A 22,470-nucleotide genomic window follows, 5' to 3' on the forward strand; every position below is an offset into this window, starting at 1 on the left:
GAATAAACTTTTACTTCTTAACAAACACTTGACAGTTCTAAGAAAAAATTACTTAGAATCACTAAAAAGTTTCTGTAACAACTACCGAGTTGTCCATTTAATTTTTTTAACAGGACATTCATTTTCAAAATCAAACTAGAAAATTAATGACCTTAGTTTTCAATGGTATGCTGCAACAAATTCTCCAATTCCTACCATTATAAAAATGTCAGTTGATCTGCTATCATTGGAGTCCTAAAATGGTTACATGTTAATGTTTAAGGTATAACATTTTTTATTTGAAATATTCACATGACTCACATGGAGCCTATTCTTTTTTAAACTCATTCATTCACTTAAATATTTACCAGCTACCTATTATGCCAGAACTGTGGGAAGTATAAAAATGAATTTGTCTGTGTTCTTACCCTTAAGGAATATATAATCAAGAGAAAAAATACATATACACAGCACTCAATATAAGATCAAGTTACTAGTCACTGTGAAAATTGTTTCACTGAACTCTTTGTTTTCAAATATATATTGATTTCACTGCAATTTGGCTATAGTCGTAACTGCTAATAATGAGGTAATAAATAGGGAGTGTTGGGGACCGTGGAAATTGGAGAGTACAGTCCTCTCCAAAGAAATGAAACACTAAAGAAAACAACCTTATACCAAAATTAACTCAAAATGGAGTGTGAAATTAAAAGTAAAATGTAAAACCATAAATTTAGAAAATAGTGGAGAAAAATCTTCAGGACCAAGGGCTAGGCAAAGAGTTCTTGGACTCGACATCAAAAGCACAGTCTGTAAAAGGAAAAAATGAATTGGACCTCATCAAAATTAAAAACCGAAGCTCTGAAAAAGACCCTGTTAAAAGGTTGAAAAAATAAGCTACAAACTGGGAGAAAATATTTGCAAACTACATTTCCAACACAGGACTAGTAACATGAATATATAAAAATCTGTCAAAACTCAACAGTAAAAAATAATCCAATTAGAAAATGGGCAAAAGACATGAAAAGACATTCCACCAAAGAGGAAATATAGGTGGCAAATAACTATATAAAAACATGTTCAACGTCCTCTGCCATTAGGAAATGCAAATTAAAACCACAGTAAGATATCACTGTACACCTATCAGGATGGTAGAAAAATCAGTGGCAACAGCAAATGGTGGCAAAGATTCAGAGCAACTGTATCCCTCCCTCATACTTGCTGGTGGGAAAATGAAATGGCAGAGCCACCTTGGAAAACAGTTGAGCAGTTTCTTATAAAGTTAAACAAGCAATTAGCATATGGTCTAGCAGTTGTGCTCCTGGGCATTTATCGCAGAGAAATAAAAATTTAGGGTCACACTAAAGCCTGTACACAGTATTTATAGCAGCTTTACTCTTAATAGCCCAAACAGAAACAACCTAGATGTACTTCAACAGGTGACTAGTTAAAAAAGCTGAGGACCATATGATAGCTCTATTTTTACTTTTTGTAAGGAACCTCCATACTGTTCTCCATAGTGGCTGTACCAATCTACATTCCCACGAACAGTGCAAGAGGGTGCCCTTTTCTCTACAAAACAGAAATAAGAGTTACAGATGTAGAAAATAAATTTATGGTTACCAGCAGGTAAGGGGAGGGGGTTAAATTGGGAGATTGGGATTGACGTATACACACTACTAGATATAAAATCGATAACTAATTAGGACCTACTGTATAGCACAGGGGACTCTACTCAGTACTCTGTAATGGCCTATATGGGAAAAGAATCTAAAAGAGTGGATAAATGTATATGCATAAGTGATTCACTTGGCTGTACACCAGAAACTAACACAGCATTGTAAATCAACTATACCCCAATAAAAATTTTAAAAGCTGCGGGCCATCCAGACCATGGAGCCATCCAACTCGGCAATAAAAAGGCATGAACTGTTGTGTATACAGGTATACACAACAGCTTCAGGGAATTATGCTGAGGGAAAAAGCTAATCTCACAAGGTTATATACCGTACATATGTTTACATAAGATTCTTAAAGTATAAGATTACAGAAATGGAGAACAGTTAGTGGTTGCCAGGGGTCGTGGGGAGTAAGGGCAGGGAGGAGGGGTGTGTGGCTATAAAAGGGCAAAAGGAGGAATCTGTGGTGATGAAAACGTTCCATATCTTGACGGGGGAGAGGATACATGAGTCTACACACGCAGTAAAATTGCGTAGAACTACAGACGTATCCAGATGCAGACAAGTATAATAAAACTGGGGAAGTCTGAGCAAGATAAGTGGATTGTATCAAAATTAGTATCGTGGTTGCCATACCCTATTAGTTTTGCAAGATGTCATTGGAGGAAACTGGGTCAAGCGTACACAAGATCTCTGTATTCCTTACAAGTGCACATGAATCTATAATTATCTCAAAATAAAATGTTTAAAAAGGAAAGTACCGTAAGGAATAAAGCAAACATGGCTACAGTACGAACGCAGCCCTCAAGCACCTGTTTGAGGGGACTTAACATCACCTCGTTTGCTTCTCACGACATCTGTACAAGGTAGACACCACGCCTAATTTTCCCATTTACCAGTAAGGAAACCTGGTATCATGGACTTCAGTGTCTTGTCCAAGGTCACAGTGCTAGTACAGAGGCAAGTTCTGTTGCAAGACTTTGAAGTATAACTTTGGGAACTCTTGGAGGAGGAAAACAGTTTGCAGTTGATTCTGGTATCAGCCTAGGAAGCTACCAGTTCACTTACTTCGGGTAAGGTCTCGATGAAAGGATGGATGTTGGCTGCTTTGGCGGCACTCACAATTTCAGGCATCTTTACAGACCGGCTGTTGTCTCCATAGGCAATGTTGTCGGCAATGCTGCAGTCAAACAGGATGGGCTCCTGGGACACAATTCCGAGTTGGGCTCTGAGCCACTGGACGTTGAGTTTCTTTGCTTCTTGACCATCTAGGAGCTGAAAACCAAAGTCCACAAACTATAAGAAGGGCTTAAAAAACAAACAAACAACTAAACAGTAAGTTACTAGGAGGACTGTTCCACGTGGGCATCAGCAGTTTGTGAAATACCAACCCTCACAGCCTGTAAGCTCTTACACTGCTGGAGGCCAACACAGCCAACAAAGCCATTACTTCTTGTTGTTAACTAGGCCATCCCTTTCTTGTTCTACCTGGAAAAATGGTGGAACATTTGGCCCCGTCTTTCCACAGTACTTTCTCTGCTTCCTACCTGCCCTCATCCAGGCAAATGTACCGTCCTCTGCCTTTAAGAAGTATGCAGTTAGGTGTCCTGCTCATATCTGCTGTCGCCTGAACAACTGCAACCTTTCACCTTGACTGTATCCCCCTCCTCCAGGCACACCAGGACAAAAAGCAGATCAGCAGCATGGCCCCAGATTTTGAAAGTTGGTTATCTCCTTTCCTACCTCTACCTCTCTTTCACTTGAGAACTACCGGCCTTCAGCTTCCCCCATTTCTCTTTTTGATGGCACTAAAGGACAAGAGTTCAGTGGAAAGTGGACAAGCTCAAAGGGCAGTATCTTTGTCTTTGGAAAACTGGCTTTGTTGATGGTGGCTTTGATTATTTTTTTGTTTGCCGTAAGCAGCAGGCATGATGCTTCTAGAGGAGCCTTGTGATGTGCTAACTGAGAATACAGCTTCCAGCAATGCAAAGGGCACGGTGAAGAAATACACAAAGTCCAACTAGTCTTGCCCTCTAAAGAAATTCCCACTGTGGTATTAGCACAGCACACCTACAGAGTACTGTTGAGCTGCTTTGCCCGTATTCATACCTTCAGCGTAATTGTAATAGTGGAAGCATAAGATTTCCCCCAAAGAAACAACTCAACAAGGTTTAACATTCTGGTGACTGTCTAAATGGGGGTGGGCTTCCTGGGCTAGGTCAGTGGGTACCATCCCAAGGTAATGGGAAACGCAGGCATTATCGCTAAGAGCCAGGTCTCCACTCACGGAAGAGGGCCAGGGGCCAGACACCACAACATCAATGCTGAAAGCCAAATATGAGAGGGCTGAAGTACGGGTTAGAGAGATGGCAAAGGCAAGAGGAGGGGAGGGAGTCCTGGGCGTCTACTCAGAACTCTGGCAGGACTGTGCGGCTTACCTTTACAACCCAGGAAGCGACTGAGTGTTCACGCAGGAGGCTCCAGCTGGCTCAGAAGGCCCAGGGCAGGGCACAGGTCAACTTTACACTTAGTACTTTCTGAACTACACTCCATTCCTGATGTTCTACCCTACCGTCCCCATATATCTGTCTGACTGTGGGTGCCACCTTGGGGTTTAGAGAATGGTGGTCCTCATATCAGTTAGGATTATAGGTCTTGTCCAGTTTTTTCCAATATTATGGGAATATTGGCTTAGCCACTTGAAATACTGTCTTAAATCAAGTTACTAATTTAAGAAAGTGTGCTCACCACTGTTCCAGCCAAGGGGTCGTAGAACCGCTCCAGGAGCTGGACCACCGTGCTTTTCCCACAGCCGCTGCTGCCCACCAGGGCCAGCGTCTGGCCCTTCTTCACCTCGAGGCTCAGCCCCTGAAGCACAGGCACGTTTGGCCGCGTGGGATAGTTGAACACGACTTCATTAAGTGTCACATTTCCTTCAAACTTATCCTAAAAAATAGGTATTTTTATGTTGCTATTGTAATTGGTCTGATAATGACTGAAATAAAAAGTATAATTTCAAGGCCTTCCCTGGTGGCGCAGTGCTTAAGAATCCGCCTGCCAATGCAGGGGACACGGGTTCGAGCCCTGGTCCGGGAAGATCCCACATGCCGCGGAGATACTGCCCCCGTGCGCCACAACTACTGAGCCCGTGAGCCGCAACTAATGAAGCCCATGCGCCTAGAATCCGTGTTCCGCAACACAAGAAGCCACCGCAACGAGAAGCCCACGCACCGCATCGAAGAGTAGCTCCCACTCGCCGCAACTAGAGAAAGCCCGCGTGCAGCAGTGAGGACCCAATGCAGCCAAAAAAAAAAAAAAAAAAAAAAAGTATAATTCCAAGGAAGCTTTACCAAACACTATAGCAGAGAAACATACAATTCATATTCAGTACAGGTACTGGCCACCAGTTAGTATTGGTAGCAAGTTTGTTATATAAAATGAAGATGGCAGCCAGGGGTATAGGTTAAAGACAGTCATATTACAGAGTTGTTAACTAAACTCCAAATTTCTGGTTCATTGAAGACAACTATTTAGCTTTCCCAACTGATGATTTTGCGGCTGGAGCCAAGTCAATGGCCCAAGGCTCGGAGGCTTGGGGATTTAGAGCAGTTTCTACCTGCCGTCTCAGTGGACAGCCCTTGCCTGCAGCCCTGGTGGCCTCTTTATCTCCCTCACTTGGGCACAGCTATTTTCTCAGAACAGGAAATACCTGGTGAAGTTCCAAAACGGTTGTGCTAAGTCCCCATCGCTTTACCCACACTGCTTCGCCTGCATTAAAACGTGCGGCGGCTTGTGTTAGGCAAGGAACACAAAGAACACTGACATCTAAGTTTGGGGACAGTAAAGGATTATTCCTCCTACTCTGAATAAAGTGGCCTTCTCACCCGTCGTAACGCTGTGACGACAATTATGTGATGAAAGCCAAATTGCTAACGCAGTTACACACAGAGCTACAGACACATACCTTCCATGCAGAAGCGACTCACAATTTTCATGGAAATTATTCAGGTTCTAGTACATCTGGATTTGGGGGTTCTTTACTTCTGATGTGCTCACCTTTGCAACCCCCTATGAAATTTGAAAATGCCAGGAAGGTTGGCCAAATATCATTAGCCTTGTAACTCTCACAAAGCCAGTGAAGTGAATGTCCGTGTAATCACTACAGATTTATCCTGTGGTTCCAACTGCCAACTAAAAATTGCCACTTGCCATCTGCCTCTGCAAGGACAGAGTTACAAGCTGCGGCAGCCGCCAGCCTTCAGCACCCCCTGAAAAGGAGTTCAGGGTGGAGGAGAGGAATGAGGCGCTCTGTGCTCTGGGAAAAACTGGCAGAGCAGGCCTTCAGATAGTTAGGTATTTTCAGGAGAAGATTTTAAGAACCCAATTTCTTGCATCTTCTCGTACCTAGAAAAGCACTACAGTCGTTAATGGGGGCATCTGCTCCCCGTGAGCAGTAGCAAGGCTCTGCCAAAATGCGTGCTTCACTGCACGTGCCCCCTTCACTAAAATCCTGTGGAACTCTGACGTTCCCCCTCCCTCTTAGGAGCAGTTTCTCCGCGCTCTCTGAGATGCTGTCTCCCGGGCTGCAGTCCTCATTTTGCCCCGAATGAAACTTAACTCACAGCTCTCACGTTGTGCCTTTTTTTTTTTTTTTTTTTTCAGTCGACATGATCTAGCAGACGGCAAACGTTTAGGAAAAAATTAACCAAGTGCTGATCAGACAGCAGAGAACTCACAGGCCTCAGGCCTTCCTCACTGTGGCTGTCAATCAAAGGTTGTCTTTCAAACAGGCTGAATAAGTGCGCTGCAGACAGCTTGGCTTTAGCGTAGTCTGGAGCAAAGGAACTCGCGTGTCCTAGAGCCACGGCGCCCAACACGATCGCTGAAAACACCCTAGATGGGAGCAGAAGAATTTTAAACATTAATTTATATAATTCAGCCCCGAGATGTCTCAAAGCCCAAAGACTCACTGCTGGCCAGTACTGATGTTTTCGCTCCCTTACTAATCCCCCTCCTCCCTCCCCCACACATCACTAGAAAATTCCAGGACCAAAGGAGACCGGGAGGGGAGGAGGCACCCGCTGCCTGAGGGTCTCCTTTTTTTCTACTGCTTTCTGGCTTCCTTTAGGAGCTTCTCATTTCCTAGATTTCATGTAACTTAGTAAAGCTCTCCTCTCTCAGGAAGCGTCTGCTAACAGAATCTTGAGTTGTGATCTCAGGTAATTCTAGTAACAAGACACATACCCCGTTTAGACTTGAGGGAACTGAAGCTCTGGGGGCTGAAGGGACTTGATCGGTACCAGACAAGGAATGAGGTTTCCTCCTGACTCTACAGCCCTGATCTCCAGGGCGTGGTTTCTTCTGCAGCCCCGCACAAACAATAATCATCGTCACTGTGGTTAAAGAATTCTTACTGGGCAAAATAAGCCTTTACTACAAATAGCTTTTCTCTTACAAGTAAAAGAACTATTACTATGACCCTGAAAAAACAATTAAGTTAACGGTCTATTCTCCAATTAAAAGAATGCATATGGATTATAACTTCTAGGAGGAACTAAAGATTCTGAGATTTGCGCCTCCATCAAGCTATTTACTTTGGGCACCAGAGCTCCCTAGAGAGAGGGGAGGGTAGGAAAATCTCTAATAGAGAACTTAAAAAAACTTCCCCCAAACTTCTAAATCTAAGATTTTGGGGGGAAACTATTTTTTTTTTTTTTTTTTGGTCTCTTTGAGCTACACTCAAATAAGAGAGACCAAAGTTCCGTAAGTTTGAAAAAATTAAATAAATTCCATGCACTGAATATTTTCTGCTTTGCTTCTGTATCCCTGATACAGACCAGATAAATAATTCTGGATTGGGTGTGTCAGGGCATTTGGCTCCTTGTTTTGGTTTGTAATTTAATACATTATTTTTTAATTTTTTTTTTTTTTTTTATTTTTGTGGTAAGCGGGCCTCTCACTGCTGTGGCCTCTCCCGCTGCGGAGCACAGGGTCCGGACGCGCAGGCTCAGCGGTCATGGCTCACGGGCCCAGGCGCTCCGCGGCATGTGGGATCCTCCCGGACCGGGGCATGAACCCGTGTCCCCTGCATCGGCAGGCAGACTCCCAACCACTGCGCCACCAGGGAAGCCCCTAATACATTATTTTTTAATTCTTTTTTTTTAATTGAAGTATAGTTGATTTACAATGCTGTATTAATCACTGCTGTGCAGAAAGTGTAAATCTAAGGTATTAAAATGGATTTTAAGTACACGGGGGGTGGGGGGAATGGTGTCGGTAGAGTAAGGCTCTCCCTTCAATAGTTGATGAGGTTAATTATCAAAAATCAAATTTTAGAAGAGTGATGAACAACTCACATGTAGCTAGCTGCCTAGCTTTCCTGTACAGCCTGTAATGCAGCTTTAGTATGAAAGATTTCAAAAGCTATCTTCCAGTTATCCAGAATTTAACATTTCAATGATAAAACAGTTTTTAAAAGCAGGGCCGATTTTTTCATTGGTATTTTTCTAGACAGTGAATGTCTCCAAGTGGTCATTCCCAGCTGGCTATTTCCATCTGTCTCTTCAAAACCACTTGCTACTCTCCCATCTCTATCTTATACCATCCCCGATGCCTGACAGGCTGACCTTCAGGGTCTGCATCAAAAGGTTTTCTGGTCCTCTGGCTCCCGATGGGGTTTGGCAAGGAACAGCATAGCAGGAAAGGAGGCTGGAGGAGTGGGACCAGGCCGTTTGTTGTGTTGGTCTCTTTCCCGTTGGAGAGGTGTGGTGTTGGCGTCCTTCCACCAAAGAGCACAGAAGGCCCCTGCGCTGGCTTCTGAAAATCTTTCCCTCCTCTTGCCCTTTAGGCTTAAGTAAGGTCTTAGGGGTGCCTAGCTGGGCACTGCTGACCTTAATACTTCTCACACCTTTATAAACAGACCCTTTAGCAAATTGTCCTCCATTACCCCATCTGTAGGGCCATTTGTTCCCTGCTGGGATCTTGATCGATGCAAAGATATATATTCTTTTTTCATGGTTATTTTAATTTGAAAACAAAAGTACAGCTTTTAAACTCTTTCACTCAGTCCGTCTTGACCCTGGGTTTTTTTTTTTTTAAGTTGTTTGCTACTTTTTAAAAATCATCCCATCAGAGCAGAAATAACGCCAAAGTGATCTTAAAAGCATGGCTTCTCTTTGGCAAGAGTAGACTGCAATCTAATTGAATGTATTTAGCATATTTTGAAAGACCACTGGTTAGCCTTGGAAACCAAGAAAATAGGGAAGGCTAAGAGGCAAAAGTTGGCAGGGTCATCCCAGGGCTGGTTAGGGAAAAGAGTGTTTGCCAGACTTCAGTCAAGTGTTCCCATCCCACTGTCAAGGCCATCTTTGATTGCCCGTAAATAGTAAGCTATTACAACCTGTTTTGGGTCCATGGTCGCCAGCAGTTTTCTAATTATGATTTATCTCTGCATTGAGAACATCTGCTGTCCTCCTGTCCTTCTATGTATTACTGAAATTCTGGTTTATGCTCATTTTCATGAGCTTGGTTGATTTTAGTCCACGCGGATAATGAAACTGTCCTTGGAGTACCGACAACATTCGATTTCTGGGGTAGATTCAACTCTCTAGATGACTTCATCATAGAACAAGTTAGTTTTTCGGTCTATTCCAAACCTTTGCATAGACCTATTGAAACTTTATCATGGAATAATCTCAGTAAATTAAAAGTTACTTACAGAATAACGTCTCTGAAGTGCATATGTCCATTCACAATGAGATAGGCACCAAACCGAAAACAACCGGCATGGGAAAAATACATAAATGCCTGTGAAATACTAAAAGTAATTCCATAGATGTGTGCTTTCCGCACAGAATTCCTGAAAAGCAAATCGGTATATCTGTAACCATTATCTTCAACCTCGCTTAGCACTGGCTTGTCCAAAGAGCACAGCTGCTAAGTCTAGTCAACCTGTGTTTAAATTCTGCCCCCCGTTATAATTAACGTAAGTGACTTAACCTCTCTACACATCAGTTTTCTGACTTGTAAGAGGGGGATAACCAGTATGAAACAAAACTGTTTTGAGATCTAAATAGACGATACAAACGTCTAGCACAGTACCTCGCTCATAGTGGTTGCTCAAACGATAGTTGCTGTTATTATTACACAGGAATATCTGGGAACTCAGACATGATTATTATCAAAAATAAAGAATTTCACAGTTAGGACTAAAGTTTGAATTGTCTAAATTCAGTTGTCTAATATTATTGTCTTGTCTTCTGTGCTGAGTTATAGTCTCTCATATCAAAGTTCACATTTCAGATTCAGAAAAGTAGGGTCACCGAGGTTTATCTAGACACACATCAGAAGTTCTTCCCGGAGCTAGATCCCACCATCCCCAACACAATTTGTTTTGAACCATTTCTAATTAGACCTTGCTATCCTCTATTAGTTTAGCTACTTTTTTTTTTTTCTTTTTTGCAGTACGCGGGCCTCTCACTGTTGTGGCCTCTCCCGTTGCGGAGCACAGGCTCCGGACGCGCAGGCTCAGCGGCCATGGCTCATGGGCCCAGCCGCTCCGCAGCATGTGGGATCCTCCCGGACCGGGGCACAAACTCGTGTCCCCTGCATCGGCAGGCGGACTCTCAACCACTGCACCACCAGGGAAGCCCTAGCTACTTTATTTGACTTTATTCTAAATCCTCCAGAAGAACATTTATTTATTTTCAGATTAGAAGGTAGGCACTTGGCAAGAGGAAAAATTTGAAGTATTACTGATCTGGATAGTTTAACTCCTGTGCTGTGAGCATGGTGTTACAATACTTAATGTTACTGAACAATTTACACTGCTACTGACAGATATATGTCAGACATCAAATGACCAGAAAAATGTAATAGCTGCATGAAGTATACATAACTAGGAAGGTGGATACACTGAGAAATTCAGTTATCCCTGTTCAAATATGTAAATGTTCAAAACCATTGGTCTAGTCTACAAAGTTGTGATTCAAATTGTGTTCAATTTTGTTAGTGTTAAAACATATTCATTTATAAGGACAGGCCCTGGTTGAAAACAAGCGGTAAACAGGTGCTGGAGGTTTGTCGAACTGCTCAAGTGTAAACCAATGCAATAGGCTCTGTGTCTTTGTTTTCAGATTAGGACAGATCTGGTCCTCACCCAGAGAACAGAGGAAACACTTAAACCCAACAACAAATCTCATCTTTGGTTCAGTCTACACAATGCAAAGAAAATAAAGGTTTGAGCAATTCCCTAAAAGAATGTTCATCCTGAATCACCAGATGGGTTGTTTATGTCACCTGCAGTGGTGAACAAATACTTGTGCAGCCCTCTGTACCTTTTAGCTCTTAGAGACCCAATCTTACTGTTTTTTATAAGAGATGTAAAAACCCAACCCTGTGGTCCAGTTGCATCAAAAAGTTACTTATTTTCACTGAGATAATTTTCACTGAGATGAAAATTATTGAAAAAAATGTCATCCTTACAATCATATCATTGTTTGCAGCAGGAACAAAAATTGGAATCAATAATTCAGCCTAGGAAAACACTAGGTTCTTAATAACAGTCATACGCTCATTACCTGTAAGCTCCATACAATTTTTCAACATACATTGATTCAAATTTTCTTTCCTGGGTCAAGGACACAACTGTCCTAATATTTTCTATTGCCTCTGTTGCAATCTGTAATGTAGAACAGATCATGGTTAGAAGTGGGGCTTTTACTTCTGAAATAATAAAAATATATATATGAGCCTTAGGGTTCTGCCAAAAGAAGCCCGAAGGTTATGTTGACAGGTTTTCAATTCCTTTAAAATTTGGAAAGCAAAGGCATAATGTGTTCTTCAAGACAAGCTCCATGAAAAAACTGGCAATCTTTTTTTTTTTTTTTTTAATTTATGGCTGCGTTCGGTCTTCGTTGCTGCGCGCAGGCTTTTCTCTAGTTGCGGCGAGCGGGGGCTACTCTTCTTTGCGGTGCACGGGCTTTTCATTGCAGTGGCTTCTCTTGTTGAGGAGCACAGGCTCTAGGCGCGCGGGCTTCAGTACTTGTGGCACACGGGCTCAGTAGTTGTGGCTCGCGGGCTCTAGAGCACAGGCTCAGCAGTTGTGGCGCACGGGCTTAGGTGCTCCGCGGCATGTGGGATCTTCCCAGACCAGGGCTCGAACCCATGTCCCCTACATTGGCAGGCGGATTCTTAACCACTGTGCCACTAGGGAAGCCCAAAACTGGCAATCTTAAAAGCACCTCTGGTTGTGCTAACTATGGTGGCAAGTCTTCCTATGCCCTATGCTGGGAGACAGACCAGCTTAGGGCAAGAATGGTGGCCCAGGCACCAGAAGCCTGATTCTATTCCTAGCCCTGCCCCCAGGCAGTTACTTGACTGGCTTTAGTCAAACCCCTTTGTGGCTTTGCTTTCTTCATAGGATAGTAGCTTAGAAGAGAGAATCAGGCTGATTTCTACGGGCCTACTGAAGGTGCCGATCATTTCTTCCCTAAAGCATACCGCTTCTTAGAAAAAAATGTTTACCCACATTTGAGAACATCCCAGTTGTAAACATCAGGACCCTGCCTTAAATTCCTGATGAAACCGGGGACAGACACCTGACACATTGAGGCCTCTCGGATTCAGTTTCCTGGACTTGGAGGCAACTGTGTGTCCTGGGAGGGGCCTGCAGATTCAGAGGTTAAGGTCACCAGGGAGGGTATGTGTAGGAAGCTGGTCTGAATATTCAGCGACTGAGGAACAGAACAAACATGTAGACAGACTCTGAGACAGTAAGCTTATGGTCCTAAGAGAAGAGCTGCTGGGGACACTGCAGTTGCCACAAGCCATCTGTATTCCCCACACTTCCATGTGTCCTTACTTCAAACCCCTTTTACCCAAACCAGCCAGAGCAGTTTTCTGGCAGCCAAACCCCCCCTGACTAATGTTAATTGTCTGTGATGTGGCTATTTAGTCTAAATCACAGTTTAGCAGTTGATTCATCTAAACCATTGGCACAAGGAGCATAAGACAAAAACCCAAAATGAAATCTTATCAGCTTGGAGACTTTTATCTCAGTTCTCAGCTTCTGTAACCAGATGAAAGCAAGATATTTAATACCTTAAGCTAAACAGACCTATATCTTTATTGTATATATTTTAAAATATTTATTTATTTATTTTTGGCTGCGCCAGGTTTTAGTTGTGGCGCACGGGATCTTTGTTGGGGCATGCGGGATCTTTAGTTGCAGCATGCATGCGGGATCTAGTTCCCTGATCAGGAACGAACCTCGGCCCCCTGCATTAGGAGGGTGGAGTCTTACGCGCTGGACCACCAGGGAAGTCCCTATCTTTATTTTTTTATTAGTTTTAAGTTTTATTTTACTTTATTTATTTTTGGCTGCATTAGGTCTTCGTTGCTGTGCGCAGGTTTTCTCTAGTTGCAGCGAGCAGTGGCTACCCTTTGTTGTGGTGTGCAGGCCTCTCATTGTGGTGGCTTCTCTTGTTGCAGAGCACGGGCTTTAGGTACGTGGGCTTCAGTAGTTGTGGCTCGCGGGCTCACTATTTGTGGCTCGCGGCTCTAGAGCGCAGGCTCAGTAGTTGTGGCACATGGCCTTAGTTGCTCTGTGGCATGTGGGATCTTCCTGGACCAGGGCTCGAACCCATGTCCCCTGCATTGGCAGGTGGATTCTTAACCACTGTGCCACCAGGAAAGCCCCCTATCTTTATTATAAATGAAACATCTAACAGTAATTATAGCCAGATTAGAGAGTACTTATTGGCTTTTACTCTGTGCCAGGTATTACCTCATTTGACAACACTGTGAGGTTCATGTTCTTCTTCCTGTTTGCACAGGTGAGGACCCGAGGCACAGAGAAGTGAAGTGACTTGCCTAAGACTCTAGAGTTAATAAGTAGGCAGGATAGGATCCCTACAAGGCTATCTATCTGATGCCAAGTCCATGTTCTTAACCCATTATGCTCTTCTGCTTCCCCTGCTTTGTAATTTACACACGGAGAAACTAGTTGTTAGGACTTTACACTCAACTCTTGATTTTTTGATCATGGGTTAAGTGCTTTGAGGGTTAATTCTGGCTCAGCAGGCCCCTAATCTCAGTCATCAGGCAGGACCTGAGTCAAGAGGGTGAGTCTGCAGCCTCCCTCCCCTCCTCCCAGCCCAGCAATCACACCCTCATTACTAAGCCTTTTCCGGAAAATGAAAATGGGAAGTTATCCCAAATCCCCATGTTCTTGAACCGTGATTAATCTGCACCCAGGTCAATGAGAACTTTTTTTTTTTTTTGAGAAAACAGTGTTGTTGTGGTGGAGGGTGGTATCCAAGACCTTTCTAACCCTCATTTTGGGTTAATCAGGAGTTTACTGAGTAAACAAAATTGAACTGTGATTGAATTGCTGATAATTAACATTTAAAATTTCCAATCTCTCATTAAAAAAAACCCAAACCCTTATCAGGTTAAAGTAGTTACTAAAAATATTTCAGACTGATCAGTCTGAGTTATTAATTCTCTGATCCCTGGAACGACAATGTATTAGCTGAAAGGAACCCGGGACATCATCTGGTACAATTTCTCACGTTACAGAAGTGGAAAGTGAAGACCAGAGAAGTGGGGGGTCTTCTCCAGTATGATATACTGAGCGGCCGCAAGGCCAGGACAGATGGTCTAAGGTGGTGTTTTGTTTGCCAAGTTGTTCCATTCTAACTGCCCTACTCCTGCCAAAACTCTGGCAACTTTCAGTGTCATTAGCCATTTTTAATAGAAGTAAGATTCTATTATCTTAACTGGACTCAAGATGTTTTCTTTCATGTGACTAGTCTAAGAAAAATTGATCTTCATTCTACCTGCTGACAATCTCCCTTCTGAAATGTGAAAAGTGGTAGGGTTCTGGAGGAGAAAGCAAACGAACACTACAGGGTGTTTTTTCAGTAGTTAGTTGTGACAAACAGAAATCACGGAAATGATGCCCTAAAGCAGGGGTCCCCAACCCCCGGGCTGCAGACCGGTACCGGTCCATGGCCTGTTAGGAATCGGGCCGCACAGCAGGAGACGAGTGGCAGGAAAGCGGAGCGAAGCTCCATCTGCCTCTCCCCATCGCTCGCATTACCGCCTGAACTACCCACCCCCCCAGTCCCTCTCCGTGGAAAAAGTGTCTTCCACGAAACCAGTCCCTGGTGCCAAAAAGGTTGGGGACCACTGCCCTAAAGTACCCACAGCCAGCAGCCAAGAGGATCTTCAGGGTCTCTGGGTACCCGAGAGCTTAGGTGTGGGAATCATGCTAACTGCTTTCTAACCCACGAGCGAGGCCTACTATCTGTCCCACCTTGCGTAACCATAATTGTATTAAGGCCTATGCAGTATTGTCTGTGAAAGGGCTTTGCAAGTGTTGTGCTATAGAAACTATCACAATTTATATACACCGTCTGTTTCACCTCCTAATGTTTCAATATAGTATAATATTTACATAAATAAGGGTAAAAAAATTCCCGGCTGTTATCTACATTTAAACATTTAAATACATGTACGTGAAAATAAAATGTTTATATGGAGATTTAGACACATTTAAACCCATATGAAGAGGTAATATAGTAAACAACTTTGAAATTAGACCAGGACTTGAATCCCAGCCATGCCTTTAACTTGTTTCATTCTCAGGTTCCACATTTGTAAACTTGGTGTAACGTTAGTATCTGCCTCACAGGATTATTGTGAGGGTGAGCTGGTACATATAAATACTTAGAACAATAACTGGCACGACGTTAAGTGTGTGCCCAACTGCCATTATAATTAGAACCAGAAATCAGAGCATTACTGTCCTCTGGTGGCTGCCCAGCTTAATTAACTCTAGAAATCACAGCCAAGAACAGGACTGTCTTTTATGTACTGGCAAATGTCCTACTTTGAACAATACACTTATAATTCTCTGCCTTAAGGACTCTTCATCTGTAAAACAGGGGTAACTTTTGTCCTAATAATGGCATCGGTATACAAAGTAAAAGGTAAAATGAACGTTGAAAATTCAGAAATTTTCTGAATATAACACCTTCTATAGGATAAAAGCTTTACATTAATTATCCCATTTTCAAGTTCTAGGCATTGACACAGTAAAATATTTCATACACAGCGTTGACCGTGATTAGTTGTAGGAAGCACTAACATCATTAAAACATGCGTGTTGTAATCAATCAATCAAATAAAACCCATGTCTAAAAACCATACTTATACCAACGGAAGCCGTATTTGACCCACCTTTCCAACAGTTTCCAGTTCTTTTTTATCTCTTTTGGCATTTCCAGCCAGCAATTTCATTTCAACAATTCCTGATACAGCAATAATTGGAACAACCGATAACATCAACAGGGTTAATTGCCAACCGTAGACAAATGCTATGATGATACCAGTTCCAAGGTTAGCTGTGTTCTGGGCAATTAAAGCCAACCTGGTCCCAGTGGCCTGGAAGAGCAAAAGAAGAGAGGCAGCTGTATTTTAAGTTGCAAATCCATGAGCTGCAGCCTTCAGCTTCCCGGTCAGAACCACGAGAGAGGGATCTGTGCCTATACTAACATTTGCTCCCTTTTGTTACAATAAACCCAAGACACCTGCGGGTAACTTGGAGGCTCTGCAGGTTTTTCTTCGTGCCTTTCAGCTCTCCTTCCTCTCCTGCCCATACGGATTCAGCACTGCAGAAGCAAGTCATCAGCTGCTCTGCTTTCGGGAGAGGCTGTGGGGTGCACACTTTGTCATGAAGGCAACATTCAAAGAGGAAACACACCCCGGGCACTCTGGTCATTTTAAAGCCTGTTCACTTCAAATGTGTAAGAGGGAGATTCACGAGCCCCAAGAGACCATCTGTTACCCAGGGTACAGACCCTAAGAGACCATCTCCCCGTAAAGCATGCATAAAGATGAAGTCCTGTTTGCACCAGTGAGAAAATGAGGGCCCTCAGAGGGACACTGCAGGGGACTTGCTGCTCTCCTGCACTATGGAGAAGCAGGGAGTTCCCAGGTAACAGACCTCAGCTCCAGAGCTGGGGAGGGAAGCCAGGAAGACAGCCGCACTTGGAGCCAGTTATTGGTTAGGGTTGGGCATGTGACCCAAATTAGTCTTAATTAGATGTAAGGGAAGGGTGTTTGTTTGGCAGTCGAGGCCTAGGTGTGCGCTCTCTTTCACTGGATTGGAAACAAGGAAGCTTGTAGCTATGGTTGCTCCTGGCAGCCGCCCTGTGGCCACGAGGGAACGAGCCTCAGGGTGAAGCCAACCCTGAGGACTGAAAGCCACTCAGAGCCAATAGACAGAAGACGCCTAAGTCCTTCGGGCCACTTGTGAGCCCTGAAGTCCAACCTTCCTCTTTATTTTTTAGGCCAGTTTGAGTTTTCTGTTATTTGCACCTGAAGTCAGCTTAAAGGTCGCAGCTATGCCATATGTTTATTCCAAACCATGTTAAAGAAAAGCAGTAGTAGAGTGCAGTCTACATACCCCTTGGACTTGGGAGGCATCTATCGCGAGTCTCGTAGAAAGTGCACCAGTACTGTTTTTATGATCATCAAACCAGCTCATGTCCTATGGCACAAAATACACCTTTAAATTCATTCCAAATTAAAACAAGCAGAGAAAATCAGATGAAACATCCCAAACATCCAATGCTGAGGAAATATCCACACTTAACTTGGGTGTTGGAGTTGAGGGGAGACCTCCCATGCAGTGGGAGCTCTAGTCCCTGCCTCGAGCATACACCTCGGAGCCCCACCAGGATGCAAGCTCCATCCCCACCTGCATCGGGCTCTGCTGTGCTGGGAAAGCACACTGACCGGGGGCGGGGCTTATCCAGATTGCAGCTGTGCTCGCTGCCAGCTTCCCCGGAGCCCGAGCCCGTGGGTGGGTCCATCACCCAGTCCTCACAACTTGTACTACGGATACTTCCGTAGTACCTGATGGGGTGGTGTCTCTCACAAAGGAGTTGTGCTGGACATGGTGGAGTTGTGCTGGACACGGCTCTTTCTTGCAAATTCTAGGCATGAGATCATCAGCCCTGGTTTCTCACCACGTTTTTGTTTTTTGTTTGAAGCAAGGATTAAAAGAGTCTATCTTAGATATGATTTTAATTATAAGCCACTTACCCACAGCATCTTTAAGCTTCATAAAAAGTAATTTTTCCTCCATAGCAACAGTTTAAAAGACACTGAAAGAGGTCTGCAAATTCAGACTTGCACAAAATATGATACCTGCTCTGTGCCCTTTTGTGAACAGGAATGTAATCGATTCGTATCAATTGGTTGGACAATATTCTGGCCCTCTCTTAAGCCTTCTCTATAAAAATAGAGAATTCATGTTTGCACATTTTCCCACATGTCCTACGCTGGGCTGTGACCTTCCCAAGAGGGCAGATAAGGCATTTTATAGGCCCAGCTACTAGCACACTGTCTGGTACCTAGTGGGTAATGACTGAGTGAATTAACAAGTGAATTAACGGGAAAGCAGAGCTCTAACAAACTCAATTACCAACATTTGGTAAAACCTATAGTTAGTATTGTCAATCGTGGGACAGGAACACTGCCAACCACCCTTTCCTTTGTGGGAAGGCATCCTGGAGTCTCAAATGACTCACCAGGGCCTGCGTAGAATCCAGAAAACAGATACAGGTCCTTGAAATGATAGTATCCACATGGATAGAGATAGTTGCAAAATAAGCCCCCAAAGTGACCTAAATTCAGCTTACTCCTACGAAAACCCTGAGAGGTCTTTGGATACTGAAGGACCAGGACAATTAGCTGGGCCCTGACCAGTCCTTGCATGAACACCTGGGACACACAATACACAGGGCAGCACACCAGCCAGAACAGGAAGAGGCTTGAAAGGAAAGAACTGCTCCCGAGCACACACCTACCTGTCTCAGCATCGCTTTAAAAGCCATGGACCGCAGCCTTGTGGTGAGGATCTCACCAGCCTTCCCAAATGTGAAGCCCTGGGCGAGAAGAAAGGCTTTTGTCCCTTTTGATGATCACAAGCGTTCTGACACAAGTGGGTGTATTCGCATGGATTTCTATAATATTTATTTATGAATCAACTATTCAAATAACAAAGTCTATGACCAGATACTAACTCAAAGTCCTAACTTAAAGTACATGTACTGCTAGATGTAAGCTATTATATATGGGACGGATAAACAGCAAGGACCTACTGTACAGCACAGAGAACGATATTCAGTATCCTATGATACACCATAATGGAAAGGAATATTAAAGAAAGAATGTTTGTATATGTATAACCGAGTCACTTTGCTACAGCACAAATTAACACATTTAAATCAACTATACTTCCATAAAAAATTTTTTTAAATTCATATACTTCTAAATCATTGGTATACAATAGAATCCTAAAACCAAAACCCTTAGAAGTTATCTAGTTCTGGCTTCTGAAGCATTCTAAATAGACTTCCTTTTCAAAACTCTCAAGGACAACATCTCAGTGAGAAGAATACTGTACTTAATTACAACGTTCAGTGTGTTCCTAATGCTTTAAGCAGATCAGTCTCCAAGAGAAGTAACAAAATTCTATGCAGGGATGCGTTTTGGCTCCTGTAGTGTAGAGGGAGGGAGGATGTCTGGAGTATCAAACTCCAGATGAGTTTGCTGCTTCCCCGTCACATCTCCACCTGCTCTCAGATTAGCGAACAATTAGGCTACTCCTTCTCCCCCAGCATCCTTGCCAGACACTTTCCCTCTTTCTAATTATATCCTGTTCAAACTGGAGACCAGACCAGATGTCCAGAGCTGGGTTCGCTTCCCAGGCACTGGCATGGGTGTGAGCCTCCAGCCACGCTGACTGTTGGGGTGGGCACGTGGGGTGCTCTCTGGGGAGGATGCATCCAAGGTCTTCACTAAACCAAGAGGATCAGTGGTCAGTGCTCAGGGTGAGTCTGCCCCAGGGCTCCAGGCCTAGACTGCCCTGGTCTCCTCCCGCCTTTGCTGGCAGATTGCTCAAGGCCCGTGAGGGCTCCATAGTTCCGTCCATCAGCCCACTGTTGGTGCGGCATATGTACGCTCTACTCCCTAACACACCAGGGCTTGCGGCTGCATTGGACATTGAGCAAAGTATACTAGTTCATTTTGTCCGGGTCTACAATATCTAAATGCAATATAATGTGCATTCTTTCAAACAGTTCATCAAGTAAGGAAGAAAATATCAGAGAAGTTACTTGATATTATATGAAGAGTAACAAAAAGAGAATGCTGGGCTTCCCTGGTGGCGCAGTGGTTAAGAATCCGCCTGCCAATGCAGGGGACACGGGTTTGATCCCTGGTCCGGGAAGATCTCACACGCCGCAGAACAGCTAAGCCCATGTGCCACAACTACTGAAGCCCGCGAGCCACAACTACTGAAGCCTGCGCACCTAGATCCCGTGCTCCACAACAAGAGAAGCCACTGCAATGAGAAGCCCGTGCACCACACGAAGAGTAGCCCCCGCTCGCCGCAACTAGAGAAAGCCTGTGCATAGCAACGAAGACAGAACGCAGCCAAAAATAAAATAAATTTATTTAAAAAAAAAAGAGAGGGCTTCCCTGGTGGCGCAGTGGTTGAGAGTCCGCCTGCCGATGCAGGGGACACGGGTTCGTGCCCCGGTCTGGGAAGATCCCCCATGCCATGGAGCGGCTGGGCCCATGAGCCATGGCCGCTGAGTCTGCGCCTCCAGAGCCATTGCTCCACAGCGGGAGAGGCTACAATGGTGAGAGGCCCACGTACCGCCAAAAAAAAAAAAAAAAAAAAAAAAGAGAGAGAGAATGCTATTGTACTGATTTTTTTCCAGTTTATGACTAGTTGAGTTTAACTGGGACTTATGTTGTCCTGTGAATTCAAGTCTCTTTTGTCCTTGGGAATGAATGTTTGCTGAGGGCCAACCTGTAACATGACGTAATTTAGCACACAGGGAAGTCACAATTCCCCCTGCTTAGGACACTGCCCTCTCAAAGAGCCTTGTGCCAACTGTGTCTGCAATTCATTTCAGTCTAAGATTTGGAAGTTCCAAATCAAAGCTAAGGTTCTGATCACCTGTTTCTTTTATTGGATTTGATTAATCAATTATTTATATTAACAGATAATTAACAAAAATCTAATTAATAGGTAATTAATCTGTATTTTCTAACTGAATATAGACTCTATGAGAAGATCAAATCATAGGTACCTACCTGAAGGAAGAAAGTAAAAAAAGAAATAATTCCCAGACCTAAAAAGAGCAATGAGAACATGTTGCATTTCTGCTGCTTCACTTCATCGTCCCCTGGTCCAAAAATCTACAAAAGAACATTTAAAACACCCACTTGGATTACATGATCTTTGTTTATTCCTCCCATAAACAATGGCTTGAGCATCACATTTTAAAAACTAGGTTTTGAATACGTGTTTTTTTTTTAACTGCGCTAAAATATACATAACATAAAAATGGCTGAACAGTAGATTTTAAGTATACGAGTCAGTGGCATTAAGTGTACTGACAGCGTTGTGCCACCTTCACTGCCATCCATCTCCAGAATTCCTTCATCAACCACACCTGAAATTCTGTACTCATTAAACAGTAACTCCCATGACCCTCCCCCCAGCCATTTGGGAGCCACCATTCTACTTCCTGTCTCTATGAATCGGAGGAATACAATACGAGTTCCGTTCTGAGAGCGCGTTTGTAAGTCCAATTTGTTCGTAAGTCCAACAAAGTTAGCCTAGGTACCCCACTAACACAGTCGGGTATATACCAATAGTGCTGTACTGTATCAGGTTTATAATACTTTTCACACAGATAATACATACATAAAAAACAAACACGAAAAATAAAGAAAACAGGGCTTCTCTGGTGGCGCAGTGGCTGAGAGTCCGCCTGCCAATGCAGGAGACGGGTTCGTGCCCCGGTCCGAGAAGATCCCACATGCCGCGGAGCGGCTGGGCCCGTGAGCCATGGCCGCTGAGCCTGCGTGTCCGGAGCCTGTGCTCCGCAACGGGAGAGGCCCCAACAGTGAGAGGCCCACGTACCACAAAAAAAGAAAAAGAAAAAGAAAACAGTCTCAATCTTACAGTACAGTACCTTGAAAAGTACAGTAGTACAACAGCTGGCATACAGGGGCTGGCACGTGCGTTCACAACTGGAAAGTTCACATGTAGCGGACTTATTGTTTGCGGTTATTAACATAGGCTGAAACACTGCCTATGGACTGTGTGTGGCTGCACATTTTCGTGTTTGTGCCTTTTCCTCTGCATTTGCTGTTCCCTCTCCCTGAACCCTTCCTCCCTGACCCCTACCTGCTCACCACCCTCCACTCCATGGGGCCTCTGCCCCAACAGGCCTCTCCTGACCCTCCCGCATGAAACAGCACCTCCAGCTCCAGCCCCTGCTTTTAAAATGCTTGCTATGCTGTGACACATTACATTATTTGCTTTTTGGTTGTATTCTGTGTCTGTCCCAATAGAAGGTAAGCTGTTTGAGGGCAGAACTTAGTTTATTTTGTTTCCTGCTTGGTCTCCAAGACCAGCATTTGACACAAAGGAGATGCCCCCAAATATAAATACAAGCCACACAGCTCTTGAATTGCAGGAGAGCCAGGGATTGCCTTATTTTGTAATGTAAGAACAGTTGGAGGGTTCTTCCTAATTTGTTTTTTAGCTTGTGGTCTTAAACCAATGTTCAAAGTCACAAGCATAATAAACTCTTAGCAACTATACTCCAATAAAAATTAATTAAGAAATAAAATAAAATAAAAAACTTTGAAGGATAATACATTATATGAAGCTCAAAAAACAAAGATAGAGGGCTTCCCTGGTAGCACAGTTGTT

At 43.7% G+C, this 22,470-nt stretch overlaps 1 protein-coding gene across 1 annotated transcript in view; it reads right to left on the reverse strand.

Moving 5' to 3' along the window:
• Positions 1-22,470, reverse strand: part of ABCB4 (ATP binding cassette subfamily B member 4) — an 80,714-nt gene that overhangs the window by 8,324 nt on the left and 49,920 nt on the right. Inside the window, exons 17-25 of the mRNA XM_065883546.1 lie at positions 20,838-20,942; positions 18,539-18,616; positions 17,131-17,214; positions 15,903-16,106; positions 11,237-11,337; positions 9,376-9,516; positions 6,395-6,551; positions 4,407-4,604; positions 2,727-2,933 (exon numbers count right to left, since the gene is read on the reverse strand). Of these exons, the coding sequence (XP_065739618.1) occupies positions 2,727-2,933; positions 4,407-4,604; positions 6,395-6,551; positions 9,376-9,516; positions 11,237-11,337; positions 15,903-16,106; positions 17,131-17,214; positions 18,539-18,616; positions 20,838-20,942 (1,275 nt within the window). The remainder of the gene's footprint in view (positions 1-2,726; positions 2,934-4,406; positions 4,605-6,394; positions 6,552-9,375; positions 9,517-11,236; positions 11,338-15,902; positions 16,107-17,130; positions 17,215-18,538; positions 18,617-20,837; positions 20,943-22,470) is intronic.

This window comes from Phocoena phocoena, chromosome 9, assembly GCF_963924675.1.
Source record: "Phocoena phocoena chromosome 9, mPhoPho1.1, whole genome shotgun sequence".
In the NCBI taxonomy this organism is placed as follows: domain Eukaryota; kingdom Metazoa; phylum Chordata; class Mammalia; order Artiodactyla; family Phocoenidae; genus Phocoena; species Phocoena phocoena.